Source organism: Antedon bifida, chromosome 10 (assembly GCF_963402885.1).
Source record: "Antedon bifida chromosome 10, ecAntBifi1.1, whole genome shotgun sequence".
In the NCBI taxonomy this organism is placed as follows: domain Eukaryota; kingdom Metazoa; phylum Echinodermata; class Crinoidea; order Comatulida; family Antedonidae; genus Antedon; species Antedon bifida.
In genome coordinates, this window is record NC_136235.1 from 9,019,871 (window position 1) to 9,038,376 (window position 18,506).

Consider the following 18,506-nt stretch of genomic DNA (forward strand, 5'->3'; position numbering starts at 1 on the left):
CTAAAGAATAATTATACCCATAATATGTTTACGTCTAACTTATACTAATTTTATTTTATTCCAATTCGTATTCTACAGCAAAGAACCTCCTAATTTTACTTTAGATTTTAAAAAAGCCTAAACTATTAATTGATTACATTAGACGATTTAAAAAATTTCTCCCTCTCTCCTCACCCCTCCCTCCTCTCTCTCGTTTGAAAGGTTCATAAAAAGTCTTCCTATTATGAAAACATAGCTAACTGTGCCATTGAGGAAATCATTTTCACTGTTTGTCCGAGAAGTTTTTTAAAAATAAATATCGCTACAGTTATTACAAAATAGACTACAAATCTTAGGTACATACGTCGATATAAGACCGGTAGAATATTTTAATAATTTTGTTAATAATAATTTCACGTCAAATATTGTAAAATGTATATTGTGGTACACCGCCCATGTAGTCCAACCTCACACACAATTTGATTTACAATACAATTGGCACCGAAAGAAGCAGCTTGTTAATTTGGTTACCAATCGTAGTTGTCCAAAGCTGTAGTTGTCCTAGGGGTAGTTATAGGCCTACATGGGCCAGTTGTCCTGGAGGATAGTTGTCTAGGGGGTAATTGTTCTAGGGGTAGTTGTCCTAGAGGATAGCTGTCCTAAGGGGTAATTGTCCTTGAGGGTAGTTATCCTAAGAGGGTAGTTGTCCGGAGGGCTAGCTGTCCAGGTGGTAGTTTTCCGGGTGATAGTTGTCCAGAGGGTAGTTGTCCTAGACCCGTTCCCAAGTGTTTTTTATTGTTTATAATATTAAAGGAAATGTCTGTACCCGGTCTCACAGTCATACAGTAGGAGTAATTTATTGCAACTTCAAATCATGTAGTTGAGAATTGAAACATTTTACAGAGATAACAAACAATGGCCAATTGTCGTTTGAAGTTTCATCTTTTTTCACATTCACTAACAAAAAGTAGAATAGGTGAAGGAAATCAAAATAAATTGTTTAGATTTGAGTCACAGTTGCGACAATTCCCACGACTCACTAAGAATAGACACTTAAGGTGGAGTGTAACCACATTATTATAGGATGCATTAATATCTGGAAGGAAATGTCATGAGGTGTTAAGTGGTGCACATAAGAATAACCTTCCAGTCTGCTCAAAGTATGACCTAAGAAAAGTTCTTGATAGCAAACAAAACAACTCAGAGATTGTAAATTTATTTGGTTTTGAGGAGCGAGAGTAGGGCATTACTTCATTCGGACATCTCCGGATATATACATATTCACTTGCACTGATTAAGGGCTAGTGTTCTCCGAAGGCTCTGCTAATTTTTCTGGTTGTTTTACTTTATCATTTTGATTTTATGGCTGGATCTCAATGGAAAATAAACAAAAAGCTAAATCAAAACAATAAAGTAAAACAGCCAGACAAATTAGCATAGCTTCATCAGTGAGAGTACAGTACTTTGAAAATTGAGAATATAAAGCAGACACAGAGTGTTCAAATTGACATAGAATATGAATTCATATCTTGAATAAGAAAACTGGCTACATTGCTTATATCATTATGGGTGACGTGATAGCTTCAAAAGCTTAAGTCATGCATCATAGAAAATTCATCGAAATAAACCTACATTCCTAATCTAAAAATATTAATAATTAATATTAATTTTATTTAGAGGCAGAAATAGGCTTCGCATAGGCTTTAGGCAGTGATGATGGTTTAACATCGGACAAAATTTATAAAAAAATAATTTACACTTACCCTAAATTTATATTTACTTGATCTGTTACATTTGACAAAAAACTTAAAACATGTCTTGTCTTTTTCGATTTGTGGTTGTATGTCTAAATCTAAATCTGCTGTATCGACAGGCTGAAAAAAAGAAGAAATAATCTTATAATTCTCCAAATCTCTGCTTGTCTGTCTGTCTGTCCTGGTTTATTCAGAGACTAACGCCCGTATTCTTAAACCGGACTTTAGTCGTAGTTCGTAGTTAGAGCTATTACTTCAAATTCGATTCATAAACGAAGTAGTCAAGTTTGCAGTTCGACTGATGAAGTCGAGCCTTTAGTCGAGTTGCACACGTCTGGGTAACAAAGGCTATACATAGGCCAATGACAAGAGAGTATTTGAGGAGGAAACGAAATTTTGCGCATTGATATCACTTTCTATTTTCTTACAAAACTTTTTACGCATCAGGACTATATACATGAAAAATAATTTTAATCATTAATTATTAGAACAAGACAGTATTAATTTAACAGTGAAGTACTTTTGGTTAACAACAAACAAAATCTTCAAAATATACTTAGGAACTATGTCGGTACGGTAACTTTCATATTTTCTAGGCCTCCAACAAAGTATGATCGCGACGAACCACGCACTTCATAGCGTGACAAGAAAGCGCTAGGCCTCCTAAACATTCCATCGTGTGGTGAATTTCCGCATCTCCCATTGTCGCTATGGCGTGACGTAGTTCAAGTCGGACTTGCGCAAAGAAAATAATGTAATTTGTATACGGTTGTAAATAACGATGATTTTCATTATTATAACTTATACCAATGTATATTTAATTAAGCTAATATAAAAATAGATATTTCATTCATTTAGTCAACCATTTAGCCTGCCCCCTCGAGGACTAAAAAAATCGATCAAAATCCGTCTCGATTTAGTCGAGGTTGGCCTGATTTAGTTGGCGATTTAGTTGAAGTTCAGTTTATGAATTAAAAATTAAAATTTTTAAAGTTTTAGCTAAAACTAAAGTCCGGTTTAATAATACGGGTGTAAGGTTGCACGGTATTCAAACTTGGTGGGTGCAGGTCAGTATAAAAAAGAACAAGTTTGCGTTTGTTAGGCAAAGGTCAAAAGTCAAGGTCAAATCTCATCATTTTCAAATTGCTCTGATCAAGCTGAAACTTGAGAAAAACAATCCTGTGGATAGGGTATACCCTATAAGTATGAATCCGATATCAAGAAAGGCGTCAACCAAGGTTATGGGATGTCAAAAGTTAAGGTAAAATTAAAAAATTGCTCTGATAGACCTGAAACTTGGGTAAAGTCTTCAAACTTGGGTGGGTGGCTCAGTATAAGAACAAGTTCGCATTCGTTAGGCCAAGGTCAAAAGTCAAGGTCATATCTCAACATTTTCAAATTCCTCTGATCAAGCTAAAACTTTGGGGAAAATTGAGGATAGGGTTAGTATGAATCCGATATCAAGGAGGGTGCCACTCAAGGTCATGCGATGTCAAAGGTCAAGGTAAATTGCAATTTCAAAAATCGACCTGAAACTCTTGTAAAGTAATCATGAGGATATTATAGGGCAAGTATGGCTCTGATAAATGATGTTTTGAAACCCGCTCTGGAGAGGGTATACTTCCTAGTTACTTAAAATTTATTTTAAAATTTTGAATGCATAATGGAAGGAAAATTTTTTCATATAACAAAAAGATTTGAAGATTTTAACAATGTTTATTCAATAATTATTCTACAGTATTTTGTTCCTAGCTTACCTGGATAAATTGACGTTAGTAAATACAAAAATGATGAGAGTGGTATGTTGGGGTGCTCCCACTAGAGGGCACCAAAGTGGATAATCTCATTAAACCTGTTTTTTTAGATAGATTGCCTAGCCTAATTGCCTGGCAGACAATTTAAGTATTTTTTGCTTTACATTACATTCTTTCAGGTAAATATTTTTTTGGTTAACATGAATAACTATGTGACAATAAAATTAAACATTTTACAAACAAATTTGACAAAAAATATTTTTCAGGGGGACAATCTATATAATAATGCTACTAAATTGTTTGCATATTTTACGTATCTCCTCCAAAACCACTGAATGGTACGTGCTCATATTTGGAATACTGATGTTTATTGATAGGCTATGTCACTTTCCTGAATTTTAAGGATAAACACTACAAAAACGCAAAAAAAAATAGAAGTAATTTGACAATTTTTCGCGATTTGTTAAGTCACGTATCAACTACACAACCCTCTCTCTACAAACACCATGCTGAGCCGCCAAATTAAAACGGTGTTTAGTCTCGGCAGACGCCCAACCGTATCGACTGATTGAAGTTTTAACTAATTACACCTATCATTGGAACAGAATCTATGTTGTAAATCACGGAAACGCTGTGGCGATTGAAATTAATGCTTAGTAGGTTCGAGTATGTAATGTGTGTAAATAATAAGTATCTCTAGCTTAAAGAAAAAATCTAAACCACAATGTAGTTACAAAAGTAGCAAAAAAGATACCAAATCTCATGCAAAAAAAATGGCAAAATATAAAAAAAACATTAAAATTTAAAAAAATGTAAATGAAAAAAAACCCAAAAAAGCACACACACAAATAAATGATTCTAAAGTCGTGTCGCTGTGTATGCATAGTTTAAATAGTTTAGTTGATTAATTTCTTCAAGCAAGTTGCGTGGCGCATCGGATGAAGCGTTGTCTTGTGAGTGACAATTCATCGCGAGTTCAAGTCCCAGTAGATGACTTTTGTTTATTTATCGCCAAACACAAAAATTACACAGTCAATATCATCATACTCTAGAATTTGTCAATATCATTGTACTCAAGGATATTTACGATCCTCGTAGCGGTAGTCATGTGATGCAGTTTCAACCAATCACGTTCACCTATTTACATAGGCTATGTAATATAACCAGATATTAAGGCAGAAAAGACCGTGCGGAGCATGGGTTACTGCTAGTATATCTTTAAAACTGTTATATCAACAAGCGAGCTGTGTTTTTTGTAAGAAATATTTTTTGTTTATTCTTTATATTAGTATAAGGTTAATTTAACTTGTATGTATGCATTCAGTATGTATACAGCACTTGTTTTACACAATAGGCACAGAAACACTACTGTATTATGCGTCTTCTTTGATTTGAATTGATTTGATTGAATAAACATTTTGAGAATTTTGCCATGTGATGATACTCATTCGAAAATCAACTTGTTGAGCACTGCCTTTTTATTGGCCTAGCTTCCCAGCTGTATAAGCACAGGCGTTTTTTCGCGGTGCAGCCTATGCTTATACACTGTGGTGTTTTTTTGATGGATTTTAAGCAGTGAAAACAATTTTTCTAATTTGCTTTAATCACACAGTTATGTAGGCTAATCTCTTAAGAACATTTTACAGTAAAAATGTTGTCCATACGACTGTCCGCTGAGGAGCTACGAATTTTTAAGTAACTTGTCCTCTGAAAATAGGCTGAAAACGCTATGTTATTTCTGTTGGTTACGCTTCGTTGCACGGCATTGTTTGTCATCGATCGAAGATGTCTTCCGTTTTGTGGAAAAGGCGTATGTGTTTTTGGTTGTATTTAATTGTTTATTTTGTCTTTTTATAAAGGACAATATTTCTTTTTTTTGACAATTTTATTTCATTTAATGAAAAATTTACTGCTCTATTTTCAAAAAAATTTGAGCAGCTAGTCGAGTTTAAAAAAAACCAAAAATGTAGGTATTCAAAACATCGTATACAATCATGTAACACCTGGCCCCTGGTTTAGAGATGGTAAGTGGCCATCAACGCTGGAAGCCTCAGGTGTTTTTGGTATTTTCGACATACATTTTTCTTTCTCTTGGCTCTCCTTAGGGGTCCCACAAGATTTTGGGCCCCTGGGTTTAGCCACTGACAATGGCATAACACAGGTTAAGGACGCTACGTGGCCCTCGACGCTGGAGGCCTCTTTTTGAAAACGAAAGAGCTTACGACAATCTTAGGTAAATTTTTATCAAACATATACTTGCTTGACGAATCCATGCCTTTTAAATCATTTAACAAGTTGTAATATGGATAATATGTCCGTAATCGGATCGTAATACTGTACACAGTGTACAACCAAAAAACACCACAAGTGCGATGTGCGATCTGTTCTTTGCAGATCAACATTGGTAGAGTCCATTAATTATGAGGGTGTTTAAAAATTTGATTGTTAAAAAGTTAATATCACATGATCGATTCACTTGAATGCTTGTTTTTGACAATTTGGTGAATAAGACAACATTTTTTCACCAGTTGGCTTCACAATCGCAGTTGGCTTCACATCGTAGGCGAGCTATAGGCACTAGCCTGATGTTGTATAGTTGCTGCATTAATTATCTTTCTGTTTTTGACAGACTTCGTTGATACAAATTGGGGGAAACCCAGTATTTTCGCTGAAAAGTTAGGAGTCTTCTTCTCTTCAATCGAAAAGTGGGTGAATTACAGAAGAAAAACAAAAATATCAATCCGTGCGCAATGCATGTTGGGATTTAAAGCGGGCCGCTAAAATTATTAGAATCGCCTTATTTTTCACATTTTTAACCATTTAAAGACGAAAAAAGTTTTCTAAATAAAACCATGCTTTCCTAATGTGCTCCATTTGCCCCAGACTCAATTTAACAGTAGTTCATGTAACTTGTATACTGGTAAACAATGTCACAATGTCTGTTCCTCAAAGATTAAATAGGATTATTTAATCTTTTACAGGATTTTGTTCCTTAAATTAATCTCCCACTTGCATCGTATTCTCATTATAGTGCCATCAATTATTTTCTTTTTACTGCTGCAAATTGATGAAGTTGATTTAGGCTGTAGGCATTAAAAGGCGTCTTGTATTTTACTTGAGGAGGGAGATAAGCTTTTTGATTAAACCTTTGCTTCTGTTTAGAATCAGCTTTACTTGAATTAGTTGGGAATAACATCTTTTTAAAATTCTCAATATTGATATTATTTTAATTTATAATAATGGGATACTTTGGGTCCTTAAGGTGTTCCATTAAAGACCCATTCCCTACAATTTGTGACGTTTTGTAAAAATAATGCATATATAAAAACATTAAACCAGGTCATTCCTTGTATTAAATGTACGTTTATGGTAAATTATGATAAAAAAAGAGAAACAATGCACTACCTAAGTAGCTCACGGTCAATGTCCTCTCGTTGGCCGTCTTTAGGCCTAGCCTAGCTAGACTTAGTTTTGTAGGCCTAGCTGGTAAACATAACATACTGACATCGTAGGCGAGCTATAGGCACTAGCCTGATGTTGTATAGTTGCTGCATTAATTATCTTTCTGTTTTTGACAGACTTCGTTGATACAAATTGGGGGAAACCCAGTATTTTCGCTGAAAAGTTAGGAGTCTTCTGGTCTCACGATCAATCGAAAAGTGGGTGAATAATATCAATCCGTGCGCAATGCATGTTGAGATTTAAAGCGGGCCGCTAAAATTATTAGAATCGCCTTATTTTTCACATTTTTAACCATTTAAAGACGAAAAAAGTTTTCTAAATAAAACCATATACAGTAGAACCTTCGTTTTACGTACCCTGATTTTACGTTCCCTTGATTTTACGTACGCTTAAATGACCGATGACGTCATCATTTTCTTACATTGAGGGCGCAATTTAACAACAACAAAGCACAAAGCCATGGCTGTGTGAGGAACTCATGTGCATTCCCCTACAGCAGCGACTGTTTTTATTGATAGAAAATACAAGAACATTGATATTTTATTTATAACACTTTATTTAAACTAAGTCGCACAGCCTGTATATACTGTACTTTTCTAGGCCTCACATCTTGCTAGGCCGGCTAGCCTGGCCTAGATTAGTCTAGGCCTAGGAAGGGCCTAGCTAAGCTAGTGACCACCTGCATGCTGTAGGCAAACACGGCAGCCTTTTTAGCTACGATCTACGTATTTGGGGGTCAATTTAAGGTCAACCTGATTTTACGAATCCCTTGTTTTACGTACGCCTTTCGGTCCCGTACCGTACGTAAAATAGAGGTTCTACTGTAGTATTTATTTTTACATTAATGTAGTTTGTGACTTTAAATTAGATTTAAAAAACGTAGGGAATGGGTCTTTAAAATAACTCCTAAAGTCAGTTGTTAATACTTTAAATAATTTAAATCTTTAATTTGCAAACATTTAGCTCTAAGAGAATTAGAATCGTCAGAGGATGTGAAACCAACATTTAGATGGCATCATCTAAAATGTCTTATGTGAGTGCCACCTATGTCGCGGCCATTGACATTCAATTCAACAGTGATGAATAATTATTTAATAATAATTAGGACAGTAAGCAGTACAGTCATGTTAACATTTTAACACCACATTGTAAATGATTACAATTGTTGTACGTTAAAAAATACTATACTAGTTTTTTTGGTCAGAAATATAATTATCTTTTTTATATTCCATCTATATTACATGCAGTAACACAGTGACTTAAAATTAATACAAATTACAAGTTTTGAGTCAGAAGTTTCTGTTTGAACATTGTTATGGTAAGTATTTCAAACTTAAGCCCCTTTCACACAGAGCTGTAAGACGGTAATATTGCGGTAATTCATGAATGTCGGCCTATGTGTGAAAGGCTAAAAACACCTTAATGCCGACTTCCGTTAGACCGCCTCTGGACCTAGAAAATTGCGTCACGGTCGTAAGCCTAATTTGTTTAAAAGAGTCAACGATATAACGCCTGCTTATGCAGCGAAGCATTAAATTCAGGACATTTTTTCCTTGAGAAAGACTGTGGCAATTATTTTAGGCCTATTAAATTAGATTATACCAATATATTATATATATTTGTTTAGGTTAGTGTGTAAATAATACAATGGAAGAACACGGCCAATAATATTAATACAGTAATGTTGGTCCAAAGATTATTTAACATGAGGGTTGTAAACGTATCCTAAGGTCCTAGTTAGTATAGTTCTAGCAGGGAACATCCTCCGGTGCGCGCGCAAATTCGCATCTATTTGTAAGCCTAATAGATTTTGTTTCTGTAGATGGCCATCATGATAGGACAGTTATTATGCAAAAATATAGGTTTTATGCAGCGTAAATAAAAACAAATAATACTAAACAATGGACACACAACAACAGCAGCAAACACAGCATATTTCCGCATGTTTCCACAGTCAGCGGTGCCCGCCATTTTTTGTTTTAAAAAAGTGCGACCTCTATTTTATGAAGACAGTAATTATCTTTAAATATTGCACCTTAGATGTGGCCTTTCATTATTCAAATTACCAAATTATAATATTACCTTCTGTGTGAATGGGTTCAGACCGGCAATGATACCGGCTTGCTTATTGCCGCAATTCTATGTGAAAAGGGCTTTATACAGACAATTTCTGAGGGTCCCAAATGATCAGCAAATGCTGGATGGATCACCCTCATTAAATATGGTTAAAATAAAAAAAAAAATAAAAAAATAAAAAAAATAGTACTTCACTTTGAAATTGTGGTTTAAGTCAGGAATATGTTGTTTCTATGGTAAAATTAAAAAGGCAATTTTAAGAGTGGATTTTGTAACCATGGCCCATCTGCCACCCCTTGGTTTTTATTTGGGGTTTTATCTGGTTAATTAAAGGATTAAATACAAACAGGGTATTACAGTGCTGAAACCCTCTACTGGTACTTCATTTTAAAATATATAATTATCAGTATAACAAGTATAATGAATTGAAGATACCTTAGAATGGATAAAGAATTTTGTACCAAAATACACAGTAAATACCAACTTCAATGGCCAATACATGTATCACTATCCTTGACACAATGGTTCAGTGTGTTAAAATGCTTTTTAGTCTAAACTCTAAATCTCATTGTTTTGTAGCATGTACTCTGGCCTAGATACCATCACAAGTTTTGCTCTTCACAATAGAAAGGAACATACTGTAAGTTATTACGAAATGAATTTCACAATAACAGAATATGCAGCAAAGTTCACTATTTGAATAAAGCAAACACAATATAATAGAAACATGCATTGAATATTACAAACCACAGCATTCCTCCAGTATTTACCAAATTGTTTTGATCTACAGCTTTTATATATTAGCTGCGTTTATCAGGCACCTTTGGTAAATTTTACAAATGACATGTTTCAGATATTTGCCATCATTCAAACGTTTTTGACAATCAACCATTCTCATTATGCACCTCATTAATATTCATAAGCTAGAGCACATTTTTATAACACACCTTCCAAAACAAAGCCAGGTGTTAACACACGTTTGTGTCACACAGATGGCTAGCTATTCTTTTTGAATATCAAAACAAAAGTCGACGTTCAAACATGTTTGTGTCATGCACGGAGCAATCCATTTTGGGAAATGGATTTATATAGCGCCTAATGTTGTGAAACCTCTAAGCACTGAACATTATTATCCCGGTCATTTTTGCATCAAACAAGTATGGAAACATACTCCCATAATGCAGCTAATAATCAGCGCAAAGTTGTGTGTTGATCTAACCGGGTACCCATTTATACACCTAGGTGGAAAGAGGCAAACGTAAGTAAAGTCCATTTCTATGTGACGTAACTTTTCGGAATATAGCCGTATTTGGTAGCGAGGTTATTACAGCTTCTTTTGCTGTACCCCGAGTATCGCACATTTGTGCTTGTTGTAGTTGAGCCCCTCAGAATTTTCCAAAAATTATTTTAAAAATGGACAAAACGGATATTTTTCATGGTATATGGGTTGTTACTATGAAATATTTGAATCATAAAGGCCTCATATCAGGATAAAACTGTTTTTTTAGCACTTAAAATTAAAATTTTTCTTAGTAACAAGCACATGGTATGTGGAACTATATTATCTTTGTGTAGGAAGAAAAAACATTTTGAGGTCATAAGAGGGCTCAACTACAAAAATAAGGTTGAAAATGGTAGGTCATTGAGCCGTCCAAGGGTTTTGTAGTAAACAAAAGCTATACGCGCTAGACAATCTTTTAACCACTATATTCACATTTTCGGTTGAACGAAATGGAAATAAAAAATACTTGATTTAATAGAATAATAGGTAAATAAATATTCACTCAAAAGGATATTTTCATAATTAATTGATTTTCAGAATAATGACCTAATAAAAAGTGTTTTAATACCAAAGTAGAAAAACACTGCGTCAATGACATTGCGCGCATAGTAACATGCATGCTGTTTAATCGTGGTAATGAAAATGGAGTTGGCTCTCGGTATCCCTAATAATAACATGTTGCTGTTGCCTCGTTGATAATATAATCTTTCATCATTCACCTCATGCCATTATTTGTACCATTACACTCATAAACATTCATTATTTGTATATTATTGTATATTAATACCAACCTTACTTATTTTAATCGGATTATTATGGTAAAGATATAATTATGAAATTAGATGGCAATATCTACAAGTCACATGAATTTGATTATGATAAGCAGGGGCGGATCCAGGATTTTGCAATAGGGGTGTGGTATTTGAGCTACTATTCCGACCATTTAGGTAAATGGTACTCTGGCACATAAAATTCAGTTGGCCCGGAAATGACACTCTAATGTATTGCGCACAGAGCAATCAGCAATACTATATTTTTTTTCCCGGGTGACACAGTGACATAACATTTTTAAATTAAAGAACTTGGTACAATATTCGCAAAGAGTATAGGATCATCTTCCGGTGTGCTGATCTTGTAGGCTGCCGTGGGTCCGTGGAGGCCCTAATTCGAATTTCCTCAGTTTGAGGACAAATACAAATACCAAATACCAACAAAAAAAAACAAATTAGATGAATTTTAAAATACTACTTTTTGCAGATGTCCCCTTAAAAGGGCATTTCCCCTGGCTTACCATCCTAATTCCTTCACTTACCGTACTGTCTCTGTTGGAGTTTGTCACTTTGTGTGTGTAAAAATATAAAGTTGATTGACGAAGTACAGTCCATAATTTTACAAAATCCTATAAAAAAAAAGGAAATGAAGACAATAAGTACTAATATGATAATCACCAAATCTACTACAGTACTGTAGGGAGAAATCCATTATACAGTATATAATTATTATAAACTTCGCCCTTATTACCATTGGTACCATTTGGCATCTCTTTTTTTGGCTAAGTTTCTTTCATCAAATTGAAGTTACAATAAATAACTTAAAGTAAATAACAATACAATTTTTAGTCTTACGAATTTAACAATTTTGTGCCCTATTGTTAGGGAGCCCACGATACACAAAACAACCCTTATTCTAGTAGACTACGCGTATTGCCATAGTGATCAAAGAAACACCATTTTCGTAGTCGACGCGAACTCCTTATTGTAAGCTTGGGTTTTAGACTATTCCATTTCAATAAATAGGGAAATAGAATATTGTGCCTATTGTTTGCTCTACGACTCTCAATTAGTAAAGAAATCAGTCAAGTGGAACGATCTACACAACAAAGTTGTTTTGTTTTAATCACCATACGTACTACTCCCTGATAGGTATGGAGTGTAGTGTGTGTGCCTTTTTTTAACAGCGCAAGTATATGTTTAAATAACCACTGTATCCAGCTTGCTTGAATAATGTATAACAGTATCTTATTATGTTTCCTTACAGTAGTATTATTTATTACTGAAATACAATGCAAATACACAAAACAAATAAAATACAAATTTGACACTTTTATTATCTTAACATGTAATTAGGAAGCTTATGGAATAATTATAAATTACTCCATGGGCTTATACTGTATACATTTAACACATTTAACTGTAGGACTTTCATTACAAAAGTTTACTTGGAATGGATACAAAAATCGAAAACTAACATAAGCTATATGGGACAACATGTTAAGGCATGTAACATTTTGTTGAATTAATCAATAAAAGAAAATGTGAATATAAAAATAAATATATAAAAAATTTCTGGTACATGTAATTTTTAAAGGTTAAAAATTACACGATATGTCCGGATGTTTAAACTGTGGGAATAAACGGCAAAAAAATAAATGCCTCCCCTAAAAACCCTCAGGTGTTTATTCGAGTAAATACAGTATTGTATAATTTCATACCTTATTTTTTTATTATCAAAAACTTATTTTATGTATTAGGTATAAGCAGTACATTGATATTGGATGTGAACATGACAAAAATATTATAGAAGATAATTTGGCAAAGAAGTAAGGAGGAACCGTAGTTAGAATACAAGAGATTATATACTTGTTGTCTACTATGAAGTCTGTAGTAAACTAGGAGCTTAAAAATAGAAACCAAAACAGCTCATATGACAATAGAGTGTTTCGATCAAAACAAGGTAATTATTGTGATTAAATTATAAATTAAAATGTATTCACAATCTATAGATAGTATGTGATTAATACTAAAATTTTAAATACCAGATACCGTATATACAGTACATTTAAAACAACATCACTCTTGTATCCATGGACTTATAAATGTAGGTCCATGGTGCCTGCCTCCCCTCTCAAGAAAATGTACAAACAAAGTATTTTTTCAATGAATTTAAGGTTTCAGTTTTGCTTTCTTATACATGGATACAAGAGTGATGTTGGGGGAGGGGTCACTTGTAAACAAACCAGACGGGGAGGTGTAGCAGCCAATTCGAGACATGAGGCACTTTTTACTGAAAAATACTATGGACTTGAAGAAAAAGGCCTCGTCAGAGAGGAACAATATTTGTACTAGTTCCCGGCAAAAGGGGAACTGTTCATGACGGGGTTTGCGATAAAATAGACAGCTAGTTTTCATTGATTCAAAGGTACAGTAAGATCCATTTAGCGATGGGCTTAGCTAAATATAGTATAGCTAAAATCCCTTCTTAAATTTTGCGATAAATTGTGCCATTTTGACACTGGATGGGCCAGGGACTGTGCTACCAGGCCCACGAAAATTGATTGATCATTGATCCGATACAGGGGCCAAATGTAGAACTATAGATAGATGACCTGCTTTTGGTTCATTTTAGGCAAATCCATATGTGTTCCTTAAGGATAGAGAGTGCACAGGCAGCTTTATTCCATGGGCTATATGAACCCACACTTTATATTTCCAATGGTGCACAGGGAGATTTATTCCATGGACATATCTCTATATTTTCAACCCACATACAGTATTTCCAATATAGGGTCTCTTGTAGCCCCACATAGATAACCCAGAAAGGTCCATGAAGGATTGGCCCTTGGGTTCATTTGGGCAATTCCATTTAAATGTTCTTTAAAGATCAAGGGTGCACATTTAGTTTTATTGCATATAGTTCAATCTATGAACTATACCCCATATTGATTTGTAGCTCACAACATAGAGATCCCAAAAGGTTCATTTGGCCAAATCCATATGGGTTATTTTACAATCCAGTGTGTACAGGCAACTTTTTCCTGTATGGGCCAGCCTATTGGGACCAAATGTTTGACCTATTTCCATTAAAGAGCCGCTATGGCCCATAGAAAACAGAAATAATCACACGTTATTTTTCAAACATTACAATCCATTAGAGTGAATATAAGTATACTGTATATCTATTATTATAAACAATGTGCGCCTACTCTACGCCATGTCGTTATTTAGATGACAAAAGCGGGACAAATGTTAATACACAAAAAATGCATGTTGCATTATGACAAGTATAAACATATATATTTGACACCAAAATTGGCTCCCTACGACAAATATTTATTAATTATTTATTGATTTATATTATCAATATATAGAATAAATTTATTAATTAGTAGTAGTACAGTAAATCGCGTTATCTGTAAATGTACACGCGCCCGACTAAGGAGAATTTATTTTATGAATAGACATGCGCAGTAATTGTAATTACGAACAAACAAACTGCGCATGTGTATTGATGAAAATATCACGCAATAACAAACATGCTGCATGGACATTCCGATGTCGTGTAGTTCGTTTGTGTGTGTTACGATGTTTTCGCGAGTGAATAAGAAGCATATAAAACACAAACGAAAACTATTTATTCTTAATTATCTTAAAAGCGTAATATTAACATCAAAATGAGTCTTTGTGATATATTAATATTTTATTGACCAGTACTTGTTGGAGTTGTATTATTTTGTACAATGTAGGTATTAAATTGAAAACTTCTGTGAGTGATTGATGATAGGCCACTGCACTGACCTTGCTAGGCCTTGACAGCTGACGGCTTTTGAACATATTTTTTCGGCCTGATTTTTTTCAAAAATCGCATGGTCAGAGTATAAGTCGACCCCCCGATTTTGCAATTAAAATTTTCCCACAAAGTCTCGACCTGGCGAAAATAGGTCAAAGGTCAAAATTGCTAAAAATGTGGGTTCTGGTCAATTTTTAAAAAAAAATTCTGTTAGAGCTAATATAAACATATACATTGTGAACAATTTGACACCAAAATAAACTCAATATTTCCAGTAAATCCAGAGATATAGCATGTTTGTATGAAAATAGCGGGCATTTTGTTTATGCTAATTAGGCAAATTGCTCAATGCTGACAACCGTCCAGTAAAAAAATATTTAAAAAATTCAATATCTACGTAACTTTTTTTGCACCCAACCTAAGATTTTTGTCTTGATTCACATACATATCTGACCCTCTCTCGCATAGCTGGTCAGTAGGATATGAACAATTAAGGTAATTTCCCAATGCATTTTACCAAATTGTACATAAACCATAAACTCAAATATTTGAAATGCACTGTTATATTACTTCAATTAAAGCTTTACAAGCTCGATAATAACATATTGACACTGACTGATTTCTACAGTATCAATATGCACCCATTTTTTATACTACACTAAATGTGTACTACTGTAGGCCTACTGAGTGTTAATCAAATAAAATGGATAATAAATCACTATTTCTTAAATTAATAAATAGAATATCAATTTTTAAAAAACATCATTTAATGACAAAAGAACAATAAATAAAACTGTTACGTCAACAAGTTGAGCGGCGTTTTTTGTAATAATTCTTGTTTTATATTTCCAGTTTGTTTTAGTAGGAATTTAGCACACGTAAATACAATGTTCAGGCATCAATCTACATTACCTTTATGCCATGGCTTTCGTGATTATATATTATCATTACTGGTGATTAGAATGTTATTGATAACAACAACATTTCTAAAAAGTTCTTTTCTGTCTGTGAGTAAAAATAAGTGATCGTTTAATAGTATTTTTTTTCGTGTACAAAAAAAAAAATCTTTTCACGTTTGGGAAATTTTTTGATTTATACTATTGCTTTTGAAATACAACAGCGGCATCATTTTTTGTACTTTCGTCACGATTTGAATGTTATGACTGTTTTTTCGCGATGAAAATACATTTCTGGAGAGATACAGGACTATGTACTAATTTAATCAAAAAGGCATTTAATTAGCTTAGATCGTTTGTAGGATTTTGATTAATTAATGGGAACATCTCTACAAGATGTGAAATCGTTGAAAAAACATAAATAGCCTAGATGAGTTCTAGTTGTTAGTCAAAGTTTTGCCTTTCAGCCTAGCTAGTACTACAGACAGTAGGTCTGCTAGTCTAGGCCTTGCCTAGGCGTTTTAGCCTTGCTAGGCCTAGTATTGTTTGGTCCTTTGTTGACATAATTAACACTAAAGTACAGTAGGTGTGTTTATAAAATACATATAAATATAACACTTAATATAATATTATTAAAAACCAAATATTACTATTTTAATCAATGTGAATCAAATGTAGGCTTTGTTGACTAGCTAACTTTTATTTGATTCAAATGACAGGAATCTATTTAGATGTTATATAAAACATATAAACATGAATGTTTTATATTCGTCTAATGGTACAAATAATGATGAATGATGAAAGGTTAAATATCAACTCGGCTTCGCCTCGTTGATATATAACCTTTCATCATTCACTTCATGCACACAATACATGAGGTGAAAGGTTACATGAGATGAAAGGTTATATAGCCCAGTTGATATTTAAAGACACCTTCCCTACAATGTGTTACCTTTTGTAAAAATAATACATATATATTACTTTAAAAACATTAAACCATGTCATTCCTTGTCTTAAATGTACGTTTTATGGTAAATTATGATAAAAGTGATAAACAATGCACTACCCAAGAAGCTCGCGGCGACTGACCTCTCGTGGACGGTCTTTAGGCCTAGCCTAGCTAGGCTTAGTTTTGTAGGCCTAGCTGGTAAACATCGGTAACGTACGAACATCGTACGCTAGCTATATACCTAGTCCAACGTTGTATAGTTGCTGCATTAATTGTCTTTCTATTTTTGCCAGACTCTGTTGATACAAATTTGGGAAAACCCGGTATTTTCGCTGAAAAGTTAGGAATCTTCCATTTGTTTTGGCCTCACGATCGATCGAAAAGTGGGTGAATTACAGAAGAAAAACAAAAATATCAATCCGCGCGCAATGCATTTTGGGATTTATAGCGGGCCGCTATAATTATTAGAATCGACTTATTTTTCACATTTTTAACCGTTTAAAGACGAAAAAAGTTATCGCAATAGGACCATATAGTATTATTTTTACATTAAATATAGTTTGTGATCTTAAATTAGATCTAAAAAACGTAGGGAAGGGGTCTTTAACCTTTCATCATTCATCAAATGCCATTATTTGTACCATTAATTACACTCATAAACATTCATTATTTGTATATTATAGTATGTTAATTTGAAATTGTGCATTTGAAATTTCAAATTGCGCGTAACATACATACTGCAGGCCTATCAACAGCAATGCTTAATTATAAATAGCAGCCATGTATGTGTATAAATAATTAAACCCGATTACATAATACTGACCAAATTGTGTGCATTATGTTTACGGTTGCCTATTGATTAATCTCTATGATTACTAAAAGACAAAATTGAATAACTGGTTGTTGAAGTCAATATAGACCCATGGGGGCTAAAATCAATTTGGAATGTACATTTTAATCAGAATTACAAAGACATATGACAATTAGTATAGCAGTAAGAAATATACATTTTTCATAACTTACTGTACTTAGCGTCACAGTAATTCTAATCAACCATTATAATAAAAGAAAAAATTAAAAACAAATATTGCCAATGGTCGGATGGGTACTGTTTAAACTTATATAAATATTCTACATTTATAAATAATGCAAGTAATATTAATAAATAACTTAACAGAATAAAATGTACGCCGTGGTTAGGATTCCGGCACCGGAACTCAACTGCCCAGCGTTAGGGAATCCGACACGCTATTGCGCATGCCCAGAGCGAGGGAATCAGCGACTCTATACTCTACAGACCATGGAGGAATTTTTTCCTCCATGTACAGACTAACAGCAATTGATCATTTTTAAATAGCTACGCCACGGCGAACTAGCCTCTAGGCTATACTATATATTTATTTCGTAATTAAAAAAGTGGCTGCTTCATTCATATATATAACTTCATATAATTATGAATTATAAATATAATTACATGACTAGTTTTATGATTTTTCAAGTACAAAATAAAAGATTTCATATAGGCCTATACGCATTATACTGTACATAACATGCAATCGTATACAAGTTGATTTGTTGACGGCAGCCGCCGCGCGGATGTGAAAAAAACAGAACTGTTCAGAAAGTCTGGGTCGCAATGCTACGCTATTCACTTTCGTACATTTCTTGAAATAGTAGACAGTCCATTCCTTTCTACCTTGATGTATGAACCCCTGATTCATAACAGGCAGAGAAAGAGGACGTGAAATCGACGTGAAAGGCGCATCGCTCGTTTCGACACTAGGAGGG

At 33.9% G+C, this 18,506-nt stretch overlaps 2 protein-coding genes across 10 annotated transcripts in view; one reads left to right on the top strand and one right to left on the bottom strand.

The window, feature by feature from the left end:
* Positions 1-18,506, top strand: part of LOC144853804 (peroxisomal carnitine O-octanoyltransferase-like) — a 159,707-nt gene that overhangs the window by 32,959 nt on the left and 108,242 nt on the right. The gene's annotated exons all lie outside the window — the stretch shown is intronic.
* Positions 1-18,506, bottom strand: part of LOC144853814 (signal-transducing adaptor protein 1-like) — a 45,887-nt gene that overhangs the window by 26,030 nt on the left and 1,351 nt on the right. For all 9 annotated transcript variants that reach the window (XM_078711657.1, XM_078711656.1, XM_078711662.1 and 6 more), the window contains exons 2-3: positions 11,620-11,706; positions 1,743-1,853 (exon numbers count right to left, since the gene is read on the bottom strand). In XM_078711657.1, coding sequence (XP_078567783.1) covers positions 1,743-1,853; positions 11,620-11,706 — 198 coding nt within the window. The remainder of the gene's footprint in view (positions 1-1,742; positions 1,854-11,619; positions 11,707-18,506) is intronic.